The sequence below is a fragment of the Lissotriton vulgaris genome, unplaced genomic scaffold (assembly GCF_964263255.1).
Source record: "Lissotriton vulgaris unplaced genomic scaffold, aLisVul1.2 SCAFFOLD_262, whole genome shotgun sequence".
Taxonomy (NCBI): domain Eukaryota; kingdom Metazoa; phylum Chordata; class Amphibia; order Caudata; family Salamandridae; genus Lissotriton; species Lissotriton vulgaris.
In genome coordinates, this window is record NW_028253771.1 from 810,898 (window position 1) to 831,398 (window position 20,501).

The 20,501-nt window shown below is 45.8% G+C and overlaps 1 protein-coding gene across 1 annotated transcript in view; it reads left to right on the top strand.

The window, feature by feature from the left end:
* The window catches only part of LOC147660770 (transient receptor potential cation channel subfamily M member 2-like), a 979,384-nt gene that overhangs the window by 124,590 nt on the left and 834,293 nt on the right, over positions 1-20,501 (top strand). The window contains exons 9-10 of the mRNA XM_086951478.1: positions 4,717-4,908; positions 8,788-8,890. Coding sequence (XP_086807604.1) covers positions 4,717-4,908; positions 8,788-8,890 — 295 coding nt within the window. The remainder of the gene's footprint in view (positions 1-4,716; positions 4,909-8,787; positions 8,891-20,501) is intronic.

The window sequence follows — 20,501 nt, forward strand, 5'->3', positions numbered from 1 at the left end:
CGCCTCATTTGGAACAAAGGGAGGCCCCGGGTAGCATTAAAGACCTTATATGCTGCCACGGATGCTGGAGGCTTAGCAGTCCCCAATCAGGAGCTATATTACTTAGCAGCCCAGCTACAATGGGTCGCTTACTGGCTGAGCGGCAAGAACCTGATGGACACGGCCACGGCCGACACCACCCTGTCCCCCGTACAGGTGCTAACACTCTTCCACCCCCTAACGCAGGGGCGACACCCCACACAAGTCCTTGTGGCGCTGTGCTTTGCACGGGCCCTCAGACTCACCAAAGGTACAATGCCCTATGCTCCGAACCTACCTCTACTAGGGACTCCCTTAGGCACGGGCATACTGTCCTCGACTGAGCTACGCAGCTGGACTGCGGTAGACCTAGACGACCTGAGCGGCCTATATAGCGACAGAGAGCTGCTGCCCTTCGAGACCCTGGCCACAGATAACGAGCTACCAGTGGGTCAATTCCTGGCACACGCCAGACTCCTCCATGAGCTGACGAAGGCATGGGGTGACATGAGCCAAGAACCACCCACTCATCTACTCATCCAGTACCTACACGTGATGGGCAATGGGTCTCATATAGTGCACTGGCTGGCACAGGCACTACACACCCATACCCAATTCTCCTCCCAAAGACTGAGGGAGAAGTGGACGACCGACCGGGGCTCCGGCTGGACGGACAAACAGTGGGTCGCGATATTAGCGGGCGCTAGAAATGTTCCCCGCAACGCGCGATTTCAAACCATCCAATATTATATCGTTCACCGAGCGTATTTGTCTCCTGACAAACTGAATCGCTATTTTGGACTCACTTCGTCGGCGTGTCCCAGATGTGGCCTCCTAGACTCAGACTTCCTTCACGCACTCTGGAATTGCGCCCACCTCGCCTCGTACTGGTCAGCGGTCACTGGCACGCTGACGGCGGCTACAGGCGAAACTCTCCCCAGGACGTGGGAAGTATGCCTACTGGGACTCTACAAGAGAACCAAGCAGACCAAGCTGCGGGCACGCTTTTGGGACTTAGGCCTCATTACGGCTAAGCGCCTCATCACGAAACGGTGGAAAAGCGCCACGCCACTGTGCCCTGCGGACTGGCGTGGCTCTTTTGGCAACTGGGCCTGTGCGGAGAGTGTCACTACACAGGGAGGAGACCGCTGGCCTACGGAAATACCCGATCGCCCAAGACTGGGACACTACCCTGATCGCGTACCATCGGGCGTGCGCCCAGGCCGGTATAGAATGCCAACTCGGCGCGGAATAGAAAGGGCCCAGTTCATTGCTGTCCATGTAGGGCACGGAATTTACACCCCCCGCTACCACGCCCCCCTCCTTCCCCCCCCCGCCGCCTGCCCTGACTGCTGAGATCTTGCACAACGAGAGATGTCCCCTGCCGCTCCCCGCCGCTGCCCTCCCCCCCCCCCTGCCTCCCCCCCTCTGCCTCCCCCCCTCCTCCACCCTGCAGCCGCAGCGACACCACATCCTCAATTACCCCCGCCCCTGCGCAACCCACACAGGGTGCACCACACACGGCTAGGGATCTAGATACACTACCACACACACACATACTAGTCCAACAGTTGTTGAAATGTTTCTCCCTCCCACTCTTCTTTTAATTCCCAGTTATATCTTTTGGTTGACGCAGAGATTGTTGATGCTGTACGCGCGCTAATACTCGATCCCCCCTCCCCATTTTCGTATCACACAATGCCAGCTGGATGCTTCCATGTACAGGAGGCGGACACCCAGCGACCCACATGACGACGGGGGATATGATCCTGCCCTAGCCCACTACTGTGCTAAACAGGGAACACAACTTAATACAATGACTGTTGGATTCCTTGAACACCCTGGCCCTTGTGCAGTGCTACGAGCCGCGAGCACTGCGGCACGAGACATTTCCTAGCACCGCCACTTGTGAACTAATGCATCTCCACTGGCTACTGTTTATTTTCACTCGTATATAATTGACATGTCATTTTGTGCTGATAGCCAAGTACCGTTTGTAGTAATGATTCATTGTTATGACACTGTATGACTACTGCTTAACTCATCTGTGAAACTAAAAAAAGTTTGGGACCGTTGGTCTTAAAAAAAAAAAAAATTATCCTGTGCTCCCCTGCTGCACTTCATATTGTACCTCTTGCTGCACAGGATCCTGTGCTCCCCTGCTGCACTTCATATTGTACCTCTTGCTGCTCATGAGCCTGTGCTCCCCTGCTGCACTTCAAATTGTACCTCTTGCTGCACAGGATACTGTGCTCCCCTGCTGCACTTCATATTTTACCTCTTGCTGCACATGATCCTTTGCTCCCCTGCTGCACTTCATATTGAACCTCTTGCTGCACATGATCCTGTGCTCCCCTGCTGCACTTCATATTGTACCTCTTGCTGCTCATGATCCTGTGCTCCCCTGCTGCTCCCCTGCTGCACTTCACATTGTACCTCTTGCTGCACATGATCCTGTGCTCCCCTGCTGCACTTTATATTGTACCTCTTGCTGCACATGATCCTGTGCTCCCCTGCTGCTCCCCTGCAGCGCTTCATATTGTACCTCTTGCTGCACATGATCCTGTGCTCCCCTGGTTAACTTCTTATTGTACCTCTTGCTGCCCTCCACCCTGAGCTCCCTTGCTGCACTTAATATTGTACCTCTTGCTGCACATGATCCTGTGCTCCCCTGCTGCACTTCATATTGAACCTCTTGCTGCACAGGATCGTGCTTCCCTGCTGCACTTCATATTGTACCTCTTGCTGCACATGATCCTGTGCTCCCCTGCTGCACTTCATATTGTACCTCTTGCTGCACATGATCCTGTGCTCCCCTGCTGCACTGCATATTGAACCTCTTGCTGCACAGGATACTGTGCTCTCCTGCTGCACTTCACATTGTACCTCTTGTTGCACATGATCCTATGCTCCCCTGCTGCACTTCATATTGTACCTCTTGCTGCACATGATCCTGTGCTCCCCTGCTGCTCCCCTGCAGCGCTTCATATTGTACCTCTTGCTGCACATGATCCTGTGCTCCCCTGCTGCACTTCATATTGTACCTCTTGCTGCACATTATCCTGTGCTCCCCTGGTGAACTTCTTATTGTACCTCTTGCTGCACATGATCCTGTGCTCCCCTGCTGCACTTCATATTGTACCTCTTGCTGCACAGGATCCTGCGCTCCCCTGCTTCACTTCATATTGTACCTCTTGCTACACATGATCCTGTGCTCCCCTCCCTGCTGCACTTCATATTGTACCTCTTGCTGCACAGGATCCTGCGCTCCCCTGCTGCACTTCATATTGTACCTCTTGCTGCACATGATCCTTTGCTCCCCTGCTGCACTGCATATTGAACCTCTTACTGCACAGGATACTGTGCTCCCCTGCTGCACTTCACATTGTACCTCTTGTTGCACATGATCCTGTGCTCCCCTGCTGCACTTCATATTGTACCTCTTGCTGCACATGATCCTGTGCTCCCCTGCTGCACTTCATATTGTACCTCTTGCTGCACATGATCCTGTGCTCCCCTGCTGCACTTCATATTGTACCTCTTGTTGCACATGATCCTGTGCTCCCCTGCTGCACTTCATATTGTACCTCTTGCTGCACATGATCCTGTGCTCCCCTGCTGCTCCCCTGCTGCACTTCATATTGTACCTCTTGCTGCACATGATCCTGTGCTCCCCTGCTGCTCCCCTGCTGCACTTCATATTGTACCTCTTGCTGCACGATCCTGTGCTCCCCTGCTGCACTTCATATTGTACCTCTTGCTGCACATGATCCTGTGCTCCCCTGCTGCACTTCATATTGTACCTCTTGCTGCACATGATCCTTTGCTCCCCTGCTGCACTTAATATTGAACCTCTTGCTACACAGGATCCTGTGCTCCCCTGCTGCACTTCATATTGTACCTCTTGCTGCTCATGATCCTGTGCTCCCCTGCTGCACATCATATTGTACCTCTTGCTGCACATTATCCTGTTCTCCCCTGCTGCACTTCATATTGTACCTCTTGCTGCTCATGATCCTGTGCTCCCCTGCTGCACTTCATATTGTACCTCTTGCTGCTCATGATCCTGTGCTCCCCTGCTGCACATCATATTGTACCTCTTGCTGCACATTATCCTGTTCTCCCCTGCTGCACTTCATATTGTACCTCTTGCTGCTCATGATCCTGTGCTCCCCTGCTGCACATCATATTGTACCTCTTGCTGCTCATGATCCTGTGCTCCCCTGCTGCACTTCACATGATCATGTGCCCCCCTGCTGTACCTCTTTCTACCCATGATCTTGGTCTCACCGCTGTACTGCACCCTGGGCTGCCAGGGTGGAGGGTCATGTTGTGCTGTGTGAGCACAGAATGTCTGCTGTTCTAACTCTAAACAGCCATGGGGTTTGAGAAGCTGGCGTGAGTCATTCTCCGTGGGTTGATCTTGCTGTAGATATTTCTAGATAGGAATGGAAAGAGGGGGCTGGTCGTAGTCTGGAAGAGCAGGGACTGAAGCAGAAGGGATGGTGCGGCCAGGCACTTGTGCCACAATGTCCTGGAAAGATTGGGATGAGGGACGAAATGGGGACGCCTTCTTCCCCGTTTGGTAGTAATAGGCTTTGGGGCTAGGTTAAGTAATGAAACCAAGTCTTTTGCTTGGAGTGTGTGTGCCCGTTGCAGTGTCTCTCTTCCTAAAAGCCACATTTTGCTTCATTTCAGACTGTTCACAGCTCCATGATGAACAACACGCCATGTGTGATTGTGGAGGGCTCAGGGCGTGTTGCTGACGTCATAGCTCAGGTGGCTGATATGAATCCTTCAAAAATCACAGTCGCCTTGATCAAGGAGAAGCTGCACAGTCTCTTTCCGGATACCTTCAGTGAAGAGCAGATTATCGCCTGGACGAAGAAGGTGAGACCCCCCCCCCCCCCACCCTCTACAGCTGGATGGACATTTAGGAGCATCACACAAAGTGCGGCCGTTCCAGAGGCGGGCATTCGGAGTGTGCTTTACGTTTACCGCTCAAGAGATGCAGCCCAAAGCTGGATGCGCAGCATTGTTCCATCGCTCCAAGGGCTCCCTACCCAGAGGTGGTACTTGTTTTGCTTCCACCACTCCGTGTGAGGCCTAGTACACCAGATGCTTGTCTTACATCCGCCAGTGAGCTTGAGGCTTAGTACACTAGATGCTTGTTTTACTTTCAACTCTGTGTGAGGCCAAGTACACTGCATGCATGTTTTACTTTCCTCTGTGTGAGGCCAAGTACACTAGATGCATGTTTTACTTCCACCCCAAACACCTTTTTTTATAAAACGCATCAAGAATTTTCAATTCTATTAATGACGTGGAGGCGAGGATTTTGCTTCCCTCTGCCGAAACTATAAACTCTTTGGAAAAGCCAGGTGTGTTGAGCACAAGGGCTGTGCATATGACCTGATCGAGGAAGACCTGCTTTCCGGTAAGCTTCGGCCCAGATCACCTTTCTGGGCTGCTTCTTGATAGTCCGTTCCATCAAGGGGGAGCAACATAGGTGCCATATACCTTGATAAACCTCCTATATTAACCTGTGAGGGCCAAGAAAAATTGCGCCGAATTTTGAGTTTTTGGGGGCTTCCAGGCCCAAATGGTCTCTTAACCTGGAGGGCTGCACATTACCCCCGGCCACCAGGCGTACCAGGTACACCACAGTCTCCTGCCCTAGCTCGCACCTACTGGCCTTGATAGTCAGACCAGAGTTTAAAAGGGCCTGAAGCACTTCATGCAGTTGAAAGAAGTGGTTCCTCAATTTGCTAGCGAAGGCAGCTATGTCCTCATAGTAAGAGGCTCTGAAGGCCTCCGTACCAGCAAGGACCTGGTTCACCTACCTCTGGAAGGTGGCAGGGGCATTTTTCGTTCCAAAGGGCTTCACTTTGAAATGAAAGTCGCTCTCTGGAGGTGAAAAGGCTGACCTCTTTTTAGTCCCTTCACTTAGGGCAATCTGCCAGAACCTTGAAGTTAATCAGAAGTGCCTTGGAACTTGGCTGCTACTAATCTATCAATGAGCTCATCTGCCCTGGGGATGTGGTGAGCTTCAGTTTTAATAACTGAGCTGAGCACTCTGTAGTCCACACAGGACAGGACTTCTAGGGCATTGCCTGGTGGGGCAGCTTTTGGTACCATCAGCAATTTGCTGATCGGGGGTTACTGGAGTGCTCAATCACCCCTAGCTCTAACATCTTAGAGACCTCCTCTTTGATGCTGGCCGTCACTTTATTAAACAGTCAGTATATTTTGTTTGACTGGGTGGCTGTCTCCGGTGTCAATATCAAGAGTACAAAGATGTGTAAGTCCAGGAGTGAGGGAAAATAGTGAGGCAAACTGTCCCAACAAATGGAGATAGTCTGTCTGCTTTTCTGGGGTCAAGGTAGGGGAGAAGTTGACACCCTACACTGATCCATCTCTCTACTTTGATGACAGGAGGACGGAGGGAGGATTACTCTCCTTCAGCTATCACCAGCAGAATGGTGAACTCAGACATGTCATAGTGTGGCTTGAGACAGTTGATATTTAGGACAGTTAAGGGGCGCCTGGGGGTCTTGAGGTCCACCAGGTAGGTGGCCTCCCCCTTCCTCACAACTATCTAATCAGGTCCAGTCCAACAGTCTTTGAAGGTCCTGGGCTCCCCAGGCTCCATTACCGGCATTTTGGGCTCAGGTTGAAATTCCACAAGGGTTGCCGTCTGGTCATACCACCCCTCCATAACTTCCTGGCTAGCATCCAAGTTCTCAGAAGCTTTCTCACAGAATTTGGCCATCTGGTTTCTGAAGGCTAGCATGTTGCTAACTATATCCTGGGGGGTTTCTTGGCAACTTGCTCCCACCCTCTTTAACCAGACTAAGAGGTCCGCTAACAGGATATCGATATAGAGTTACAAAGGGGCTGACTCTAACCCCCTTATGTGGCACCTTCTTGTAGGCAAAGAGCAAAATGGCAAGAGGACATCCCACTTCAGCCTCATTCACTCAGGCAGGCCCATAATCATGCCCTGCAGGGACGTTTTGAAACTTTCTACAAGCCCATTTGTTTGAGGATTGTAGGGTGTAGAAAACTTGTAAGTAACTCCACGCTCCTTCTACATTGACTTCTTATACGCAGACATGAAGTTGATGCCCCTGTCAGACACCACTTCTCTGGTGAAGCCTGGCTCGAAGCTGAGTGTAGTGACAAAAAAGGGTTGTTGGGCCCTTTGTGTGAAGGCACAGCACAGGTTGTGCTCAGCTCCACCCTCTCATCCTGCCAGCGGATTGCCCATTGAGGCACCCCCTAATCCCTCTATAGTGTGCCTGTCTGGAAGGAATTCAGTCTTTCAGCTACACCCAGTCAAGCGACCCAAGACAGACTGTATGCATAAAAGGGCAGGAACATGTATACTTTCTAAAAGTGACATTTCCAAAATTGTAATGAAAAATCTGACTTTTCCATAAAAGAGGATTTATCATTGCAAAGTCCTTGCTACCAAACAGGATATATCAACCTGCTCCCAATTATGAATTGCAGCTTATTAAATGTAATAAGGAATACCCATTGTTATCCTAATGAGAGATAGGCCTCAGAGTAGTGAAAAACAAATTTAGGAGTTTTTCACGACCAGGTATGTAAAACCTAAAAGTACATGTCCAACCTTTTAATTACATAGCACCAGGCCCTGTGGGCTACCTAGGGCTTACCTTAGGACACCTATGTATAATAAAAGGGAAGTTTAAGGCTTGGCAAGGGGGTTTTAATGCTAGGTCGGCATGATAGTGTAACATTGCATTCATGCTGCAATGGAAGGTCTGGGGCATGTTTTTGAGTGCTACTTAGGTGGGTGGCAGAATAAGTGCTGCAGGGCATTGGGTACCATTTAATTTACAGGCAGTGGTATAGGGTATACCACTCTACAAATGACTTGTAAGTGAACTAAATATGGCAATTAGGTATCTGCCATTCAAACCATGTTTAGGGAAGTGAGCACAAGCACTTTAGAAATGGTTAGCAGTGAGACACAGAGACCCTAGTCCAACAAAAACGAACTTCAGCAAAAATGATGAGATAAGTAGACAAAGGCGTTGGAGAAGACCACCCTAAGACGGACAGGTCTAACAGTTTCCTGGAAAAATCCTGAGGTCAAGAGCAACCTGTTTTATCGGCAACACCTAAGGTATCTTCCTTCCTAACCGAGGCCCTTTTCGTTTTCTGGGAAAGTTTGAAAAATGAAAAGCTGATAACAAAAAGGGAATCCATGGTGGAAACTAGTCGCCAGGTACCCCTGGTGAGTGTCCAAGCAAACTGTCTCCATCTGCAAGGTCCCTAGGGTACCACAATTCAAAACATCCAACCATGTTATTGAAGGGCAATCTTCAGGGTAAGAATCCTTACCATGATGAGCTCCAGGCCTGTGGAACTCTCTGGATATGTTCATCATGTACCTACATGGTGCTTGCTGCATGAAAATATGTGGTTACAATCTGTGTCATGCAATGACATAGCACTCGCTCCTTACGGAAGCATGTTGCCACCATGTTCAGCATGTAAATTTCAGGGAGAAACCTTGCTGCTCCAGCAAGATGAGGAGGGATTTTCATCTCTGCCACCGTCCCGCATGAGCGAGTCAGGAAGGCAGGAAAGCTGTCATAATATATGAGGTGAACAGGATATTTATTCAACATCAACAGCTCCTTTAAATCCCAGCAATTATTTATGGTTGATCGTCTCAATCTGTGACAGTGTGCACATTAGGGCTCATTCCAACATTTTTGCATTACTTTCCAGATCCAGGACATTGTGCGCATGAGCCAGCTGCTCACCATCTTCAGAGAGGACCAGGGAGGTGCACAGGAAGTGGATGTCGCTATCCTCCGGGCTCTCCTGAAAGGTTAGTAAAGGATTCACTGCCATACTGCAAAGCTTCCCTAACAGCACATCTATTTGTGAAGACCCGTTCATGCATTGGGAATCATAGCACTGAATAACAGGTGTTTATTATTACCCAAACCAGTGGTACTTATTGTATTTACCTCTGTAGGATCAAAGGCTTGTGGACCCACTGGGATTTGAGCTTGCAACCGTGAAGTCAAACACAAGTTTCTGGAGAGGGTGCATTAGTCTAATGAACCACCAGACCCATATGAGAAATGGCATATAACATGTGGCATGTATAATAAAACATAGTACGGACATAAAATGGAAAACACAAACACATTTATCATTGGTATCAGCACTACCCACACCCTAGCGCTGTTAGATATATGCGTATTTCTATTTAATTTTCATCTTGGGTGTTCGGGTCCATCATTGCTTATAACCATAATTAGGTTTAGGTTTAAGGATTTATAAAGCGCATGGCTACCTGCAAGCATCCCAGCACTTGGCAATTTCATTGTTTTTTGGTTCTCATGTCTCAGCCATAATGTTTCATATTGTTGGTTTTTTAATTGATTTTTCAGTTTAGAAATTGTTTTCTAACTTTAAAAAAAAAAAAAATTGTGAACCCTGTTGGGAACCATAGCTGATAAATATCCATGTGTTGAAGCTTTTGGGTTATGCAACCAGTTTTCTAGTTCATAACCCTAAAGTGATACTAATCCTATTTTGCTTTGTGAACCACAGCTGTACATTTAGTGAACCATTTTTGTTTTTTACCAAAGATTCATGAAATGTTTTTGACTCCGTTATTGCCAACAACCCTGTTTCTCAAACTCTGGATCTAGGCTGATGACGCGGCTCCTCTTTATGATCAGGGGATGTTGAAGCCTCATCCTTTCTGTGAAGCTGTGACCGTCCTGCCCTGTCATACACTGTCCTAAACATTGATGCATTTGGTTTTGTAAACATAAATGTCTTGTTTGTGAACCTTGTAAAGGAGAGGACAATCGCTCTCCTCCTCCCGCCACAGGAAGATGGTTTGCTATCCAGCCCTGCTTGTTTGCAAACCGGAAGTCATCTCCACCAATCGCATTTATGTTCCAAAGTGAAGTTTAGAAATTTTCTTTAACTCGCCACTATTTAAATGAATTTCATCAATTTACATAAAGGATCTATTCAGAAGGAAGTTCTATCTATAAAATATGTATGTGCCCCTCCAAATGTGATTCCCTTAAAAAAATAATCTTTGAGTCCCCCCAGTTTTGATGGGAGAATCAGATGTGGATGAGTTTTGCAGCTGGCATAGTTGGTGCCAGACAAGTTATTAACAAAAAAAGGAAATATTTATACATGTCAGAGGAATTGTTATAACCTACGACCTGTGAGGTTCTGAGCACAGACCATTGTTTTTATCTCCTTTGTTCCTACACCCCCTTCTCACCATTGATTTGTTCTGTTCTTGCTCTTCCACCGTTAGAATGTTGGGCAGTTTGTGGCTGAGGAGTGGAAGATGGAAGGAGCGACAGATAGCTGCACCTGATGTCATGAAGTGTTGATGGTGTTGATAGAACTATTGAAGAATATGAGCAGTGTCATTGTCATTTGTAATTCACCTCCAATTATGCGGAGTGGTGAAGGGACCGCCCTTTACCACCGACCATGTATCCGAATTGACACTGTGCTTCTGGATTCAATCACCTCATCTTACATCAGTTCTTATGTGAATAAGAAAAGCTATCAGCATGCTCTTTAAAGCACCGTGCGGAGGTAGTTCAGAGTTGGCCGCATATAGTGGCCAAGATAGGAGCGCTATGTACTCTCCTTGCCCCATACAGCTCCCATATGCATGTTGACACCCCCTGATCTCTTCACTAATCAGGATCTCTGTTCCTTACTGGGCGAAGCTATCCTCTTGGGAACAGCAGAGTATAGTGAAGAAGCAGAGTCCGCATGGAGTGAAAACTAGGTTTATTTGGGGAGTACTGCATGAAGAACCACCCCAGGTTGCTTGCAGTCACCTTGGCTGAAACTGTCTCAACTCCCCTTGACATAAAAAAATAAGTGGACGGACCCACTAAGGACGACTCTACTATAAATATTGGAGTGCCAGGGACCACTTAGGTTTGTAAGAACCCTCACCCACCAGCCTAGTTGGTGGCCTGCTTCATCATTGGGTTACCAACTGGGTGGCTGAATGCTGCCCAGCTATGCTACAATGCCTGAGTTACAGTGATAGTGAACAACACAAAGTACCCAAACCACAGTGACTCAATACGTTTTTTTGATACAGGGTAAGAAACCAATTTATTGTCGCTTCCCTAGACACCATTATTTTGTGTCAATCATTTTGTATTTTTTATATTTTCAAAGAATTGCTGACAGAAAAAGACATTGATTGCAAATATTTACAAGGCTAAACAAACTTTAACAAACATTAAAGGCAAAGACTATTTACACATTTAGAAACCATTATGTCAACAATTAGAAAGTATTCTCACATCAGACATTAAATAAAACAATTATTGAAAAAATAATACAAACATTTTTATCACAAACAACACAATTTTTTTTGCAAACACTGAATGAGAGAAACTAGGGGTTGGGAGGATAAATATAAGTAATTAAATGACTTGTATATATTTTAATGCTGGACCAGCCGGTCCTATCTTTTGTACAACAATGATACTTTGTATCTCCCAAACAATGCCGACTCGTTTCTAGACCAGACTGGAGTCACTGGTCTGTCATCAGGGCCGTATGTGTCTTGTATCTGTAGGATACAAAAGCAATGTTTTGCTTAGTCTAGTGTGTGGGCTCCTTATTACCATGAAGTAGCTATGACGGTGTGCGCTACATACCAAGGCTGCTCAATGTAGAATTTCAGAGGGGGTCTTTTGGAGGTCCGTTTAAATGAATAGCGTGGCCGAACAGAGAAGCCTAGAAAGATTTTAAGATTTTTTTTCATTACATGATTGATTCATTCATTATGCTAGTGGCTGAGTCAGTTTGGGGAAGTTTGGGGAAGTTTGGGGAAGTGAAAGCGTACCTTTTACTTTGGGTAGTGCCGAGTGCTGGCAGGATCCATTAGGAGCGGCGTAACCATCAATTTTGATTCTGAGATATGAGAGAGATTGACATTCAGAGGCTTGGTGGCGTGCAAATGGTCTTTCACACTCGCTTGGACAATTCAAAGAAAGGTTGCCTACCTTTATTTAATCTCTTTTGGCATGAAAAGGGTTGTTAATTTCAGCTTTCTAAAGGGAAAAACAAAGCGCGATCTTAGTGGGATGTTCTTGCTAGTTCAGCGCTAGGCGAGCGCGTGTTAGTGCAGGGGGGGGGCAAATACCTGTAGCTGGAGCTGCTGCTCTGTGCTGCTGGATTCGAATTTCTCTCAATAAAGATGGCCGCCACCATTTCCTGTTATATGCAGAAACTGTGCTGATGCATTATGGGGCATGTAGTCCCATGAATCCTAATTACTTAACATTTTTTTTATTATTGTCACAAAAATCATGAGTGGGTGCTGGGCATATCGTCAACACCTTATCGTAATTTGGAAGTAATGGGTACATCACTCCCAAATATTTGATGTATTGTTTGTTTTAAAGCAAAGAATGACTCTGCTAGGATGTGCTAGCGTTTTGGGTGGCTTCAGTGAAGCATTTTTTTTTGGGTGTATTGCTCAAAAAGTCAATGAACATTCAATAGAATGTCCGCACATCAAGAATCAAAGCAAGGAACTCTATTAGCTGGTACAGTGTTCTAGTGTCACGCTGACCGGAATACTACATGAGTTTCCCCTTTTTAAACAAAAGAAATAAATGGCAAAATAAAAAAGCAACCTTACGATGCACAATATTCTTCGGGACTAGTTAAATAATGGTAAGGAAAGTCGGGTAATGATACAACAAACCAATATTACATCTAGGAGAACACTAAAATATATAACAATATAATGTTATGTTATGTTAATATGTTATGTTAATAACTTTTATTCGGCGCACAGCTGCCCCAGCGAAGGGGCGTCCTGGCGCCTAATCAAGTACCACAACACGACAGGTCAGAGCTGACAAGAAAGGAATCAGTCAGCAGAGGCGAACAGGTGGGTTTTAATGGCGCGCCTGAAAAGAGTCAGGCTGTTTAGGGCGCGAATATGTACAGGAAGGGAATTCCATAAATCAACCGCCAGAACACGAAAAGAGCGTCCTCCCATCCTACTCAGTCTGAACCTAGGCTTAATCGCCAGATGGTGAGATTCAGGCCTGAGGGACCGCGTGGGGACATACGGAGAAATAAGGCCCGCGAGGGCGGGAGGAGAGGAAAGCTTCAAAATCTTAAATGTCAGACAGAGCCTTAAATTTGATTCTCTGTCTGACCGGAAGCCAGTGAAGGGAGGTCAGGACAGTAGAGACAGAACATCGCCTCGGGAGGCCAACGATGACCCGTGCAGCAGCGTTCTGCACCCTCTGAAGCCTAGTAGCCTCAGCCTGATTAACTCCAAGCAGCAGGGCACTCCCGTAGTCCAGCCGGGAAAGGATAGAGGCCTGAACCACCAGTTGCCGAGTGGGAGGGTCGAAGAATTTGAGAACCGGTCTCAGTCCTCGCAGGATACCAAAGCAGGTAGCTGCTGTCTTCTTTGTATGGCTGGTAAAAGAAAGGTTAGAATCCAGCCAACCCCCCAGATTTTTAACTTCGGCCGCTGGGATGGGGGACACCCCCAATTCGGGAGGCCACCACTGGTCTCCCCAGAGTTCCGCCTGCTTCCCTAAGATCAGGACCTCGGTTTTCTTAGCATTAAGCTGTAAGCAGTTGCTACGCATCCAATTTGCCACAGCTAGAAGTCCTGCACAGAATCTGGGCGCAGTCACCTCAGGGTCCCCACTGAGTCACCGCCAGCTGCGTGTCATCGGCATACGATGTCATGGTAAGGCCACATTGCCTGACGACAGCGGCCAGCGGTTTCACATACAGGTTGAACAATGTGGGGCTTAAGGCAGAGCACTGAGGGACACCCAGTCCCAAAGAGTGGAAAGAGGACTGGCCAGGTGGAATGGCTACTTTGAAAAACCGGTCCGAAAGGAAAGAGCGGAACCACTGAAGAGCCTTCCCCACAATACCCACTTCCTCCAAGCGCCGCATCAAAATGTCATGAGACACCGTGTCGAACGCGGCGCTCAGGTCTAACAATAGGAGCGCCGCAGTCTGCCCCGCATCCAGCACTGACCGCAGATGCTCAGTCATAAAGAGCAAAGCAGTTTCAGTGCTGTGTTGTGCGGGAAACCCATTTTGACTCTCGTCAAGAATATTATTACGAGAGAGGTGGGCAGACAGGATGGAGTTCACGTGTGCCTCGGTGACCTTGGCGGTCCAAGGCAGGAGGGAGATGGGCCGGTAGTTCTCAGAGAGCAAGGGGTCTAAGTTGGGTTTCTTCAAAATAGGGCTGACCACAGCTTGCTTCCAGGAGGAAGGAACCACGCCCTCACTGAGGGAGAGATTAATCAAGTCCAAGATGGGCTCACGACAGAGGCGGGAGAAGAGTAAAGAACTCCGGTTTTAGCGGGTCTAAGGGAGAGCCAGATTTAATTTTGAGGCTCAGAGTGTCAAATACCTCGTTAGACATGGCCGGCAAGGAGGGCAGAGTTTCAGAAACAGATCTTCACATCACTAGGAGCATCCCCGGAACAAAGAATAAAAGTAGGTGCAAAGTTGTAAGGGCCCCCTATATCTACTATTTCCCTTTACACAAAACCAAAAACAAAGAAAAAATTATCTAACTCAAAGGAATCGTACAACTTCTCACATTCCTTCACAACGGTTAAAACAAATTTCTCGATTCATGCGGTTGTAGAGAACAAGCTTCTTGTCTCCAATTTTCCAGAGGAGACACAACAATCTTGTCCAACTTTCTTTTGGAATGAGTTTTGCTTAGGTGACATGTTAACCACTTTGGCGACATTCCACCAATGGCGATTGTCAACCCGTACAGCACTGCAACATATTTTTGAGAATTTAGTGTCCCCTTTCTTGACTAACGTTGTTTTTTTTTTTATACATAATCACCAACAGCAATGGGTCTAACGCAAACACTCTTCTTTCCATCATGATACTTTGTTTGCTTATGTTGGGCTGCGATACAGATAGATCACACACCTGTGTACAGTTCATCAAAAGAAACCTTTTTAAAAAAATGAAACATCCAAGCAGGTCTAAATTGAGTTGCAGGTCTCCTGCGCCTGACTAACTCTAAAGGAGACACATTCGTCCACAACATAGTTTGGACAGCTGTTCTGATCACACATTTGTTCGATAAAGCCCATTGTACACATTCCCACAACCTGGTTAAAACGCTCAACCAGGCCATTGGTTTGGAGGTGATATAACTAACCTTAGGAGTGGTTAATGCTACTTGTCTTTAAGAACTCTTCAACATCAGGTGAAACTTATTGCATCCCATTATCTGAAACCAGTGGCTCTGGGTAACCTTTTAAGCATGAACATAGCTTTCTGAAAGTTCAGAACAGCCCTAGAATTAGGTTCACCCATAAATGTGACCAAAGGCCACTTGGAATAGTAATCCAGGAGTACGAAAGCCTACCATGAGTGAGGAGGAAACAAATTGAATGGCACAGCTAAATCAATGCCCAACTTTAGCCAGGGACCTGACAGACTCAATGGGTATTAGTGGAGATTTGGCTGTTTTAATACACTTGATACTAGTAGCACACACAACACAGTCATTAACCATGGTTTGATTTGCCTGCCCATCTGCGGCCCCCAAAACAAAGATTGGACTCTGTGCTTTGTAAGTGTGGTCCCTAAATGTCCTTCATGGTCCTTTTTTTAAAGTTATAAGTTTCACAAGAGGAATCCACTTATCAGACCTCACAATTAACCCATCTTCTATAGACAACTCCTCACATACCTTACTGAATGGCTGGACTTTAGGGTCAAGGGCTCTCTCTAGGCCAACTGTTAGACCTGTCAGCCTTAGGGTGGCCTTCCTCCAGACTTATTACCTGCTTAACTCGTCTTTTTGCTAATTCATTTTGTTGACCTTAGGACTCTGAGTACGTTACCACTGCTGACCAGTGCTAAAGTGCATGTGCTTCTCTCCTAAACATTGGTAATGTTGGTATATACATAGTTGAACATTTTAATTTGCTTATGTCCCTTGTAAAATGGTATACCATATACCCAATGCCTGTAAATTAAATGCTACCAGTGGGCCTGCAGCACTGATTGTGCTACCCACATGTCTCAGGCCTGCTACTGCAGAGTTGTGTTTGCAATTTCACTGCCACTTTGACTTGCCATTTAAAACCCTTTGCCATCCTTAAACTCCCCTTTCATCACAGAGAAGTCACCCCTAAGGCAGGCCCTAGGTAGCCCATAGGGCAGGGTGCTGTGTAAGTTATTGGTAGTGTATGTACCTTTTAAGTTTTGCATGTCCTGGTAGTGGAAAACACCTAAATTCATTTTTTACCACTGTGAACCCTACTCATCTGATAGGTTAACATTGGGAATTCCTTAATCGTTTTTAAGCTGTAACTCCTGATTAGAAAGGAGTAGATCTGTCATGTTTCATATCTTTGCAATGGTAATGATGCATCCTCTTTACTGGTAAAGTTGGATTTAACATTACTGTTTTAGAATTGCCACTTTGGCTTCGATTCACATCTGGGGAGTGTGACCTCTTCACTTTGTGCATTCCCTCTAGACAGCCACAAACACAGGAAGGGTAGGTATTTGAGTGCCCATCTGCATTCTGATGGCTCATCCTGGGCAGGATGGGAGGGAGGAACTGACACTTACACCTTAATTGGCAGTGTTCTGTCCCTACAAAGACTGATTATACTCTATAGAGATTCTGGAGCCAGGGCTGGGAAGATAGGTCTTCTACCCCCACTTCAAAGGCACATCTGTGTATAAGTAGTAGGTGTCTGACCCCTCAAATCAGACACTTCTGGACTCATAACAAATCTTTGTCACGAGCTGCTATCCCTTCGACAAGTGTGTAGATACCTGGCTCATCAGCACAACGCAGCACTGAGACCACTGCATTGACACCACCACTGCAGGACTATTAACGCATTCCATTAATATATGTTGAGAAACTTGGCACATTGGCTTCAGAATCAATGCATCGTTGGTCTGACCATCCTCTTCAGAAAGCAACGCATCACAATCAACACATGAGGAAAATATTTGCATTTTTCCAACACCGGGAGTGACATTGAAGCATCCATCGATGCATCATGCTTCTCGTGTTTGCGACAAGGACTAAGGTACTTTTGCTCAGCGGACACTGCATGGGTCCAGTAGTTGGCCTGCACTTCATCGTGGGCGACTTGAACTCCTAACTTTGTCCCGGTCCAGTGTGACCTCTTGTAACCCCCAAAACGATATTTTCTTCTAAGCGCTAGAACTGCATTTATTCTATTAACTTTCATATTTCGGCTTTTACTCATTGAAGTTTGGTCATTCCTGGCTTGATGCATCTATAAAGTCATAATCTACTTTACTAAACCTGTGTGGAGTTTTTTTGTGGTGTTTTAATTGTGTTGCTCTGTGTTGTGTTGCACAAAATACTGTATACAGTATCTCTTTAGATTATCCTGACTGCTCTGTGCAAAGCTGCCAGAGGGTGAACACAGGTAATGGTTTAGTGTTTTATCTAACTTACCCTGACTAAGATTGTGGTTCCTGATTGTACAGAGTGCATAGTCTAACCAAAAACTCAATTTCTAACATCAACTCTCCAGTATGTACTTGGTTACAAGCTTGAACATAATCAGTGGCGACCTTCCATTCCACTTCAGAGAAAGGGCAAGATTTTTCAACCTCCACCTCAGCAATTAAACACATTTCATCACCAATGTGATCAAAACAAATCTGCTCTTATGTTTCTTCCCCCAGGAATGTGTTCAACATTGAATTGGAACTGGAGCAAGTGTGAAGCAAACTTAGCCAATCTGGTATTGCTTTTAGCATTGGTACCACTTAGAATGGATACCAAGGGCTTGTGAACTGTTTGTAGTACAAAACTCCTTCCCCACAGATAGCATCCTAACGTCTCAATGGCCCACCATTATGCTGACAACCCTTTCTCAAAACCCGAATATTGCACTTCAGCATCAGAGGACTCTTGAGGCAAATCCAATGGTGAATTCCTCTTCTGACTTTTGTGTTAAGACAGCACCCAGCTCAAAGTTATTGGCATCAACAATCAAACTGCATTTGAGGGCAGGATCATTTAGTATGAGAGTCCCTACACTTGTCAATTGTCACTTGATCTCTTTAAATGCTGCTTCACAGTCCTCTCACCATGAAAAATCTATTTTTGCCATAAGCACATTTGAGATGGGTCTAACACTGGGTGGAAACTCTGGGACAAAACTTGAATAGAATACAGAGTCCCAAAAAGGGCTTGACTCCAACCTTGTCAACAGGCAATCATGCTTCAGTAATAGCCCTGATCAATATAGGTTTGGGTTGAACTCTCACTAAAGATCACATAGTTCATGTATTGAACTGAATCTCTCAGTAGTTCACACTTATCTCTTTTTAGCACAACTCCCTGATCTCTGAAGATCATGAGGACTTGCCTGAGAATAACATAGTGAGTAGGGCAATCATGGGCACAGATCTTGGAAATTGGTTAAGTTGCTAATTCCTTTAAGCATGATAGACATCACCCATTGGAATACCAAACTAGGCAGTGCTAGGCCAAACTGCATACAGCAGTACTGATAGGTACCCCACGAGGAAACCAAAGCTATAGATGTTGGGATTTTGGTTCCAGTTCTATCTAGTAGTATGCTAATGCTAAATCCAGTTTAGTAAAAAATGCTGCCCCTGTAGTTGGTGACAAAATGTTGTTCCTCTTAGGAAGAGGATGAGAATCAACCCATGTCTCTCTATTGAGAGCATGAAGATCGATGCATACTCTCAACCATTTATTATTTTCTCAATAACCACCAAATGAGAGAGCCAAAGTGAGGATTACACAGGCTTGATGACCTTTATTAGACAATGCCTCAGGTTCTTACTGTAAGTCATCCCTGACACTAAAAGGTATCCCTCTCAACCTGTGCTTTGGTTCTTATCTTAGGCTTGAACTCATATTTACTAAGCTCACCTGAAAAAAACATTAGCAAACTGGTTCAGCAGCTCTTCATCTGAAATGCTGTTCGTACAACTGCTACTTGTTCTCTTGCTCCAGGCCACAGCACCATACTGGACAGTCCTTGGCGAAACAACCCAAGTATGTTTAACCTTTTAACTGCAACATACCCCAGTAGATCTATTTGGAATCCCTCCTAGGAACCTGGAGATTGATCTAGTGGCAACAGCGGTTGGTTTTCCCAGGTTTGTTGAAACAACTCTTGTGAGACCTTGGTGATTCTTGCAACCGAAGCGACCAACAATCTTACACAGTCTACACAGTCTTCTGGATCCATTGGTCTCACATCACACTCCCTCACTACAAGGACCATGTCTTGCACTTCAATGATCAGATCGTCCATATCACTTTCTGTGCCATCACATACAGCCACTATGTTCCCACTTTTTCACTTTGGCAACTTTTGCAAAGTGATCAATTTTGCTACAGTTTACAGTGTACATGTTTTGCTGGGCATGGTTTTCCCTCTTTTGTGCAAGCCCAGTTCCCACATCTAAAACATACACCAGACTGGTTAAAAAACATGTGTTGACTGGAGGAATTTGTTGAACTTCTTTTTCCTCTCCAACTATCTTGGATTAAAATGTTTGTTGGTTCTGTCATTAAGTTCTTTAGCAGAGTTGATGGATGTTTCAATGCTTTTTGCAATATAGATGGTATAAGTCACGGAAGGATTACCCATGGAAAGAAGGTTTTGCCTTATTATTCTACCATGAACTGATTATATATCGGCTACTCCTAACATTTTTCAATTGGTATTCTACCATTAGTTTGCGTAATGTCAATATGTAGAAGTCCACATCCTCATTTGTTTTCTGAACTCTCTTGAAAAACTTATGTCTCGAAACTACTAGACTATAAGGCACATCAGGCTTGTTAACTAGTTTCCTGACTGCCTCCAGAAATTCATCCAGTTCCTAACTTTCGATCATTACAAATTCAGGCAAGTGCTTAAATGTGGATCACCCAAGAGAGTGAAGAAGTAGAATATTTTATGTTCTGGTTTGAACCTTGATGTCTCTAGTAAAAGAGAGAGGGACCCCAAGACCAAAGGGATAGGGTTCCACAAATGACGCAAGTCAAAAAGTAATTCCCTTTGGGCGAATTAACCTAATACATAAGTACTTACACACATAAAGTGAACTGACCAATACCAGACATATAACAGGAAGCAATGAGAATAAGTGAAAAAATTCAATACATGTGAAAACACTATGGTGAAAATCAAGTATAAAACAATTTATTAGCATACATTACATTTGTTAAAAATTGGGAAACACATACAAGACGGAACGGTACTTAATAAAATCAACATTCCATTAAAAAAAAGGAACTACAGGGAGACAGGACTAAACTCAAACAAAACAATATTTTTGAATTTTCCTTAATGTAATCCCAGATTTGCGGGAGGCAACATACCCCTTATGAGATAGGGATT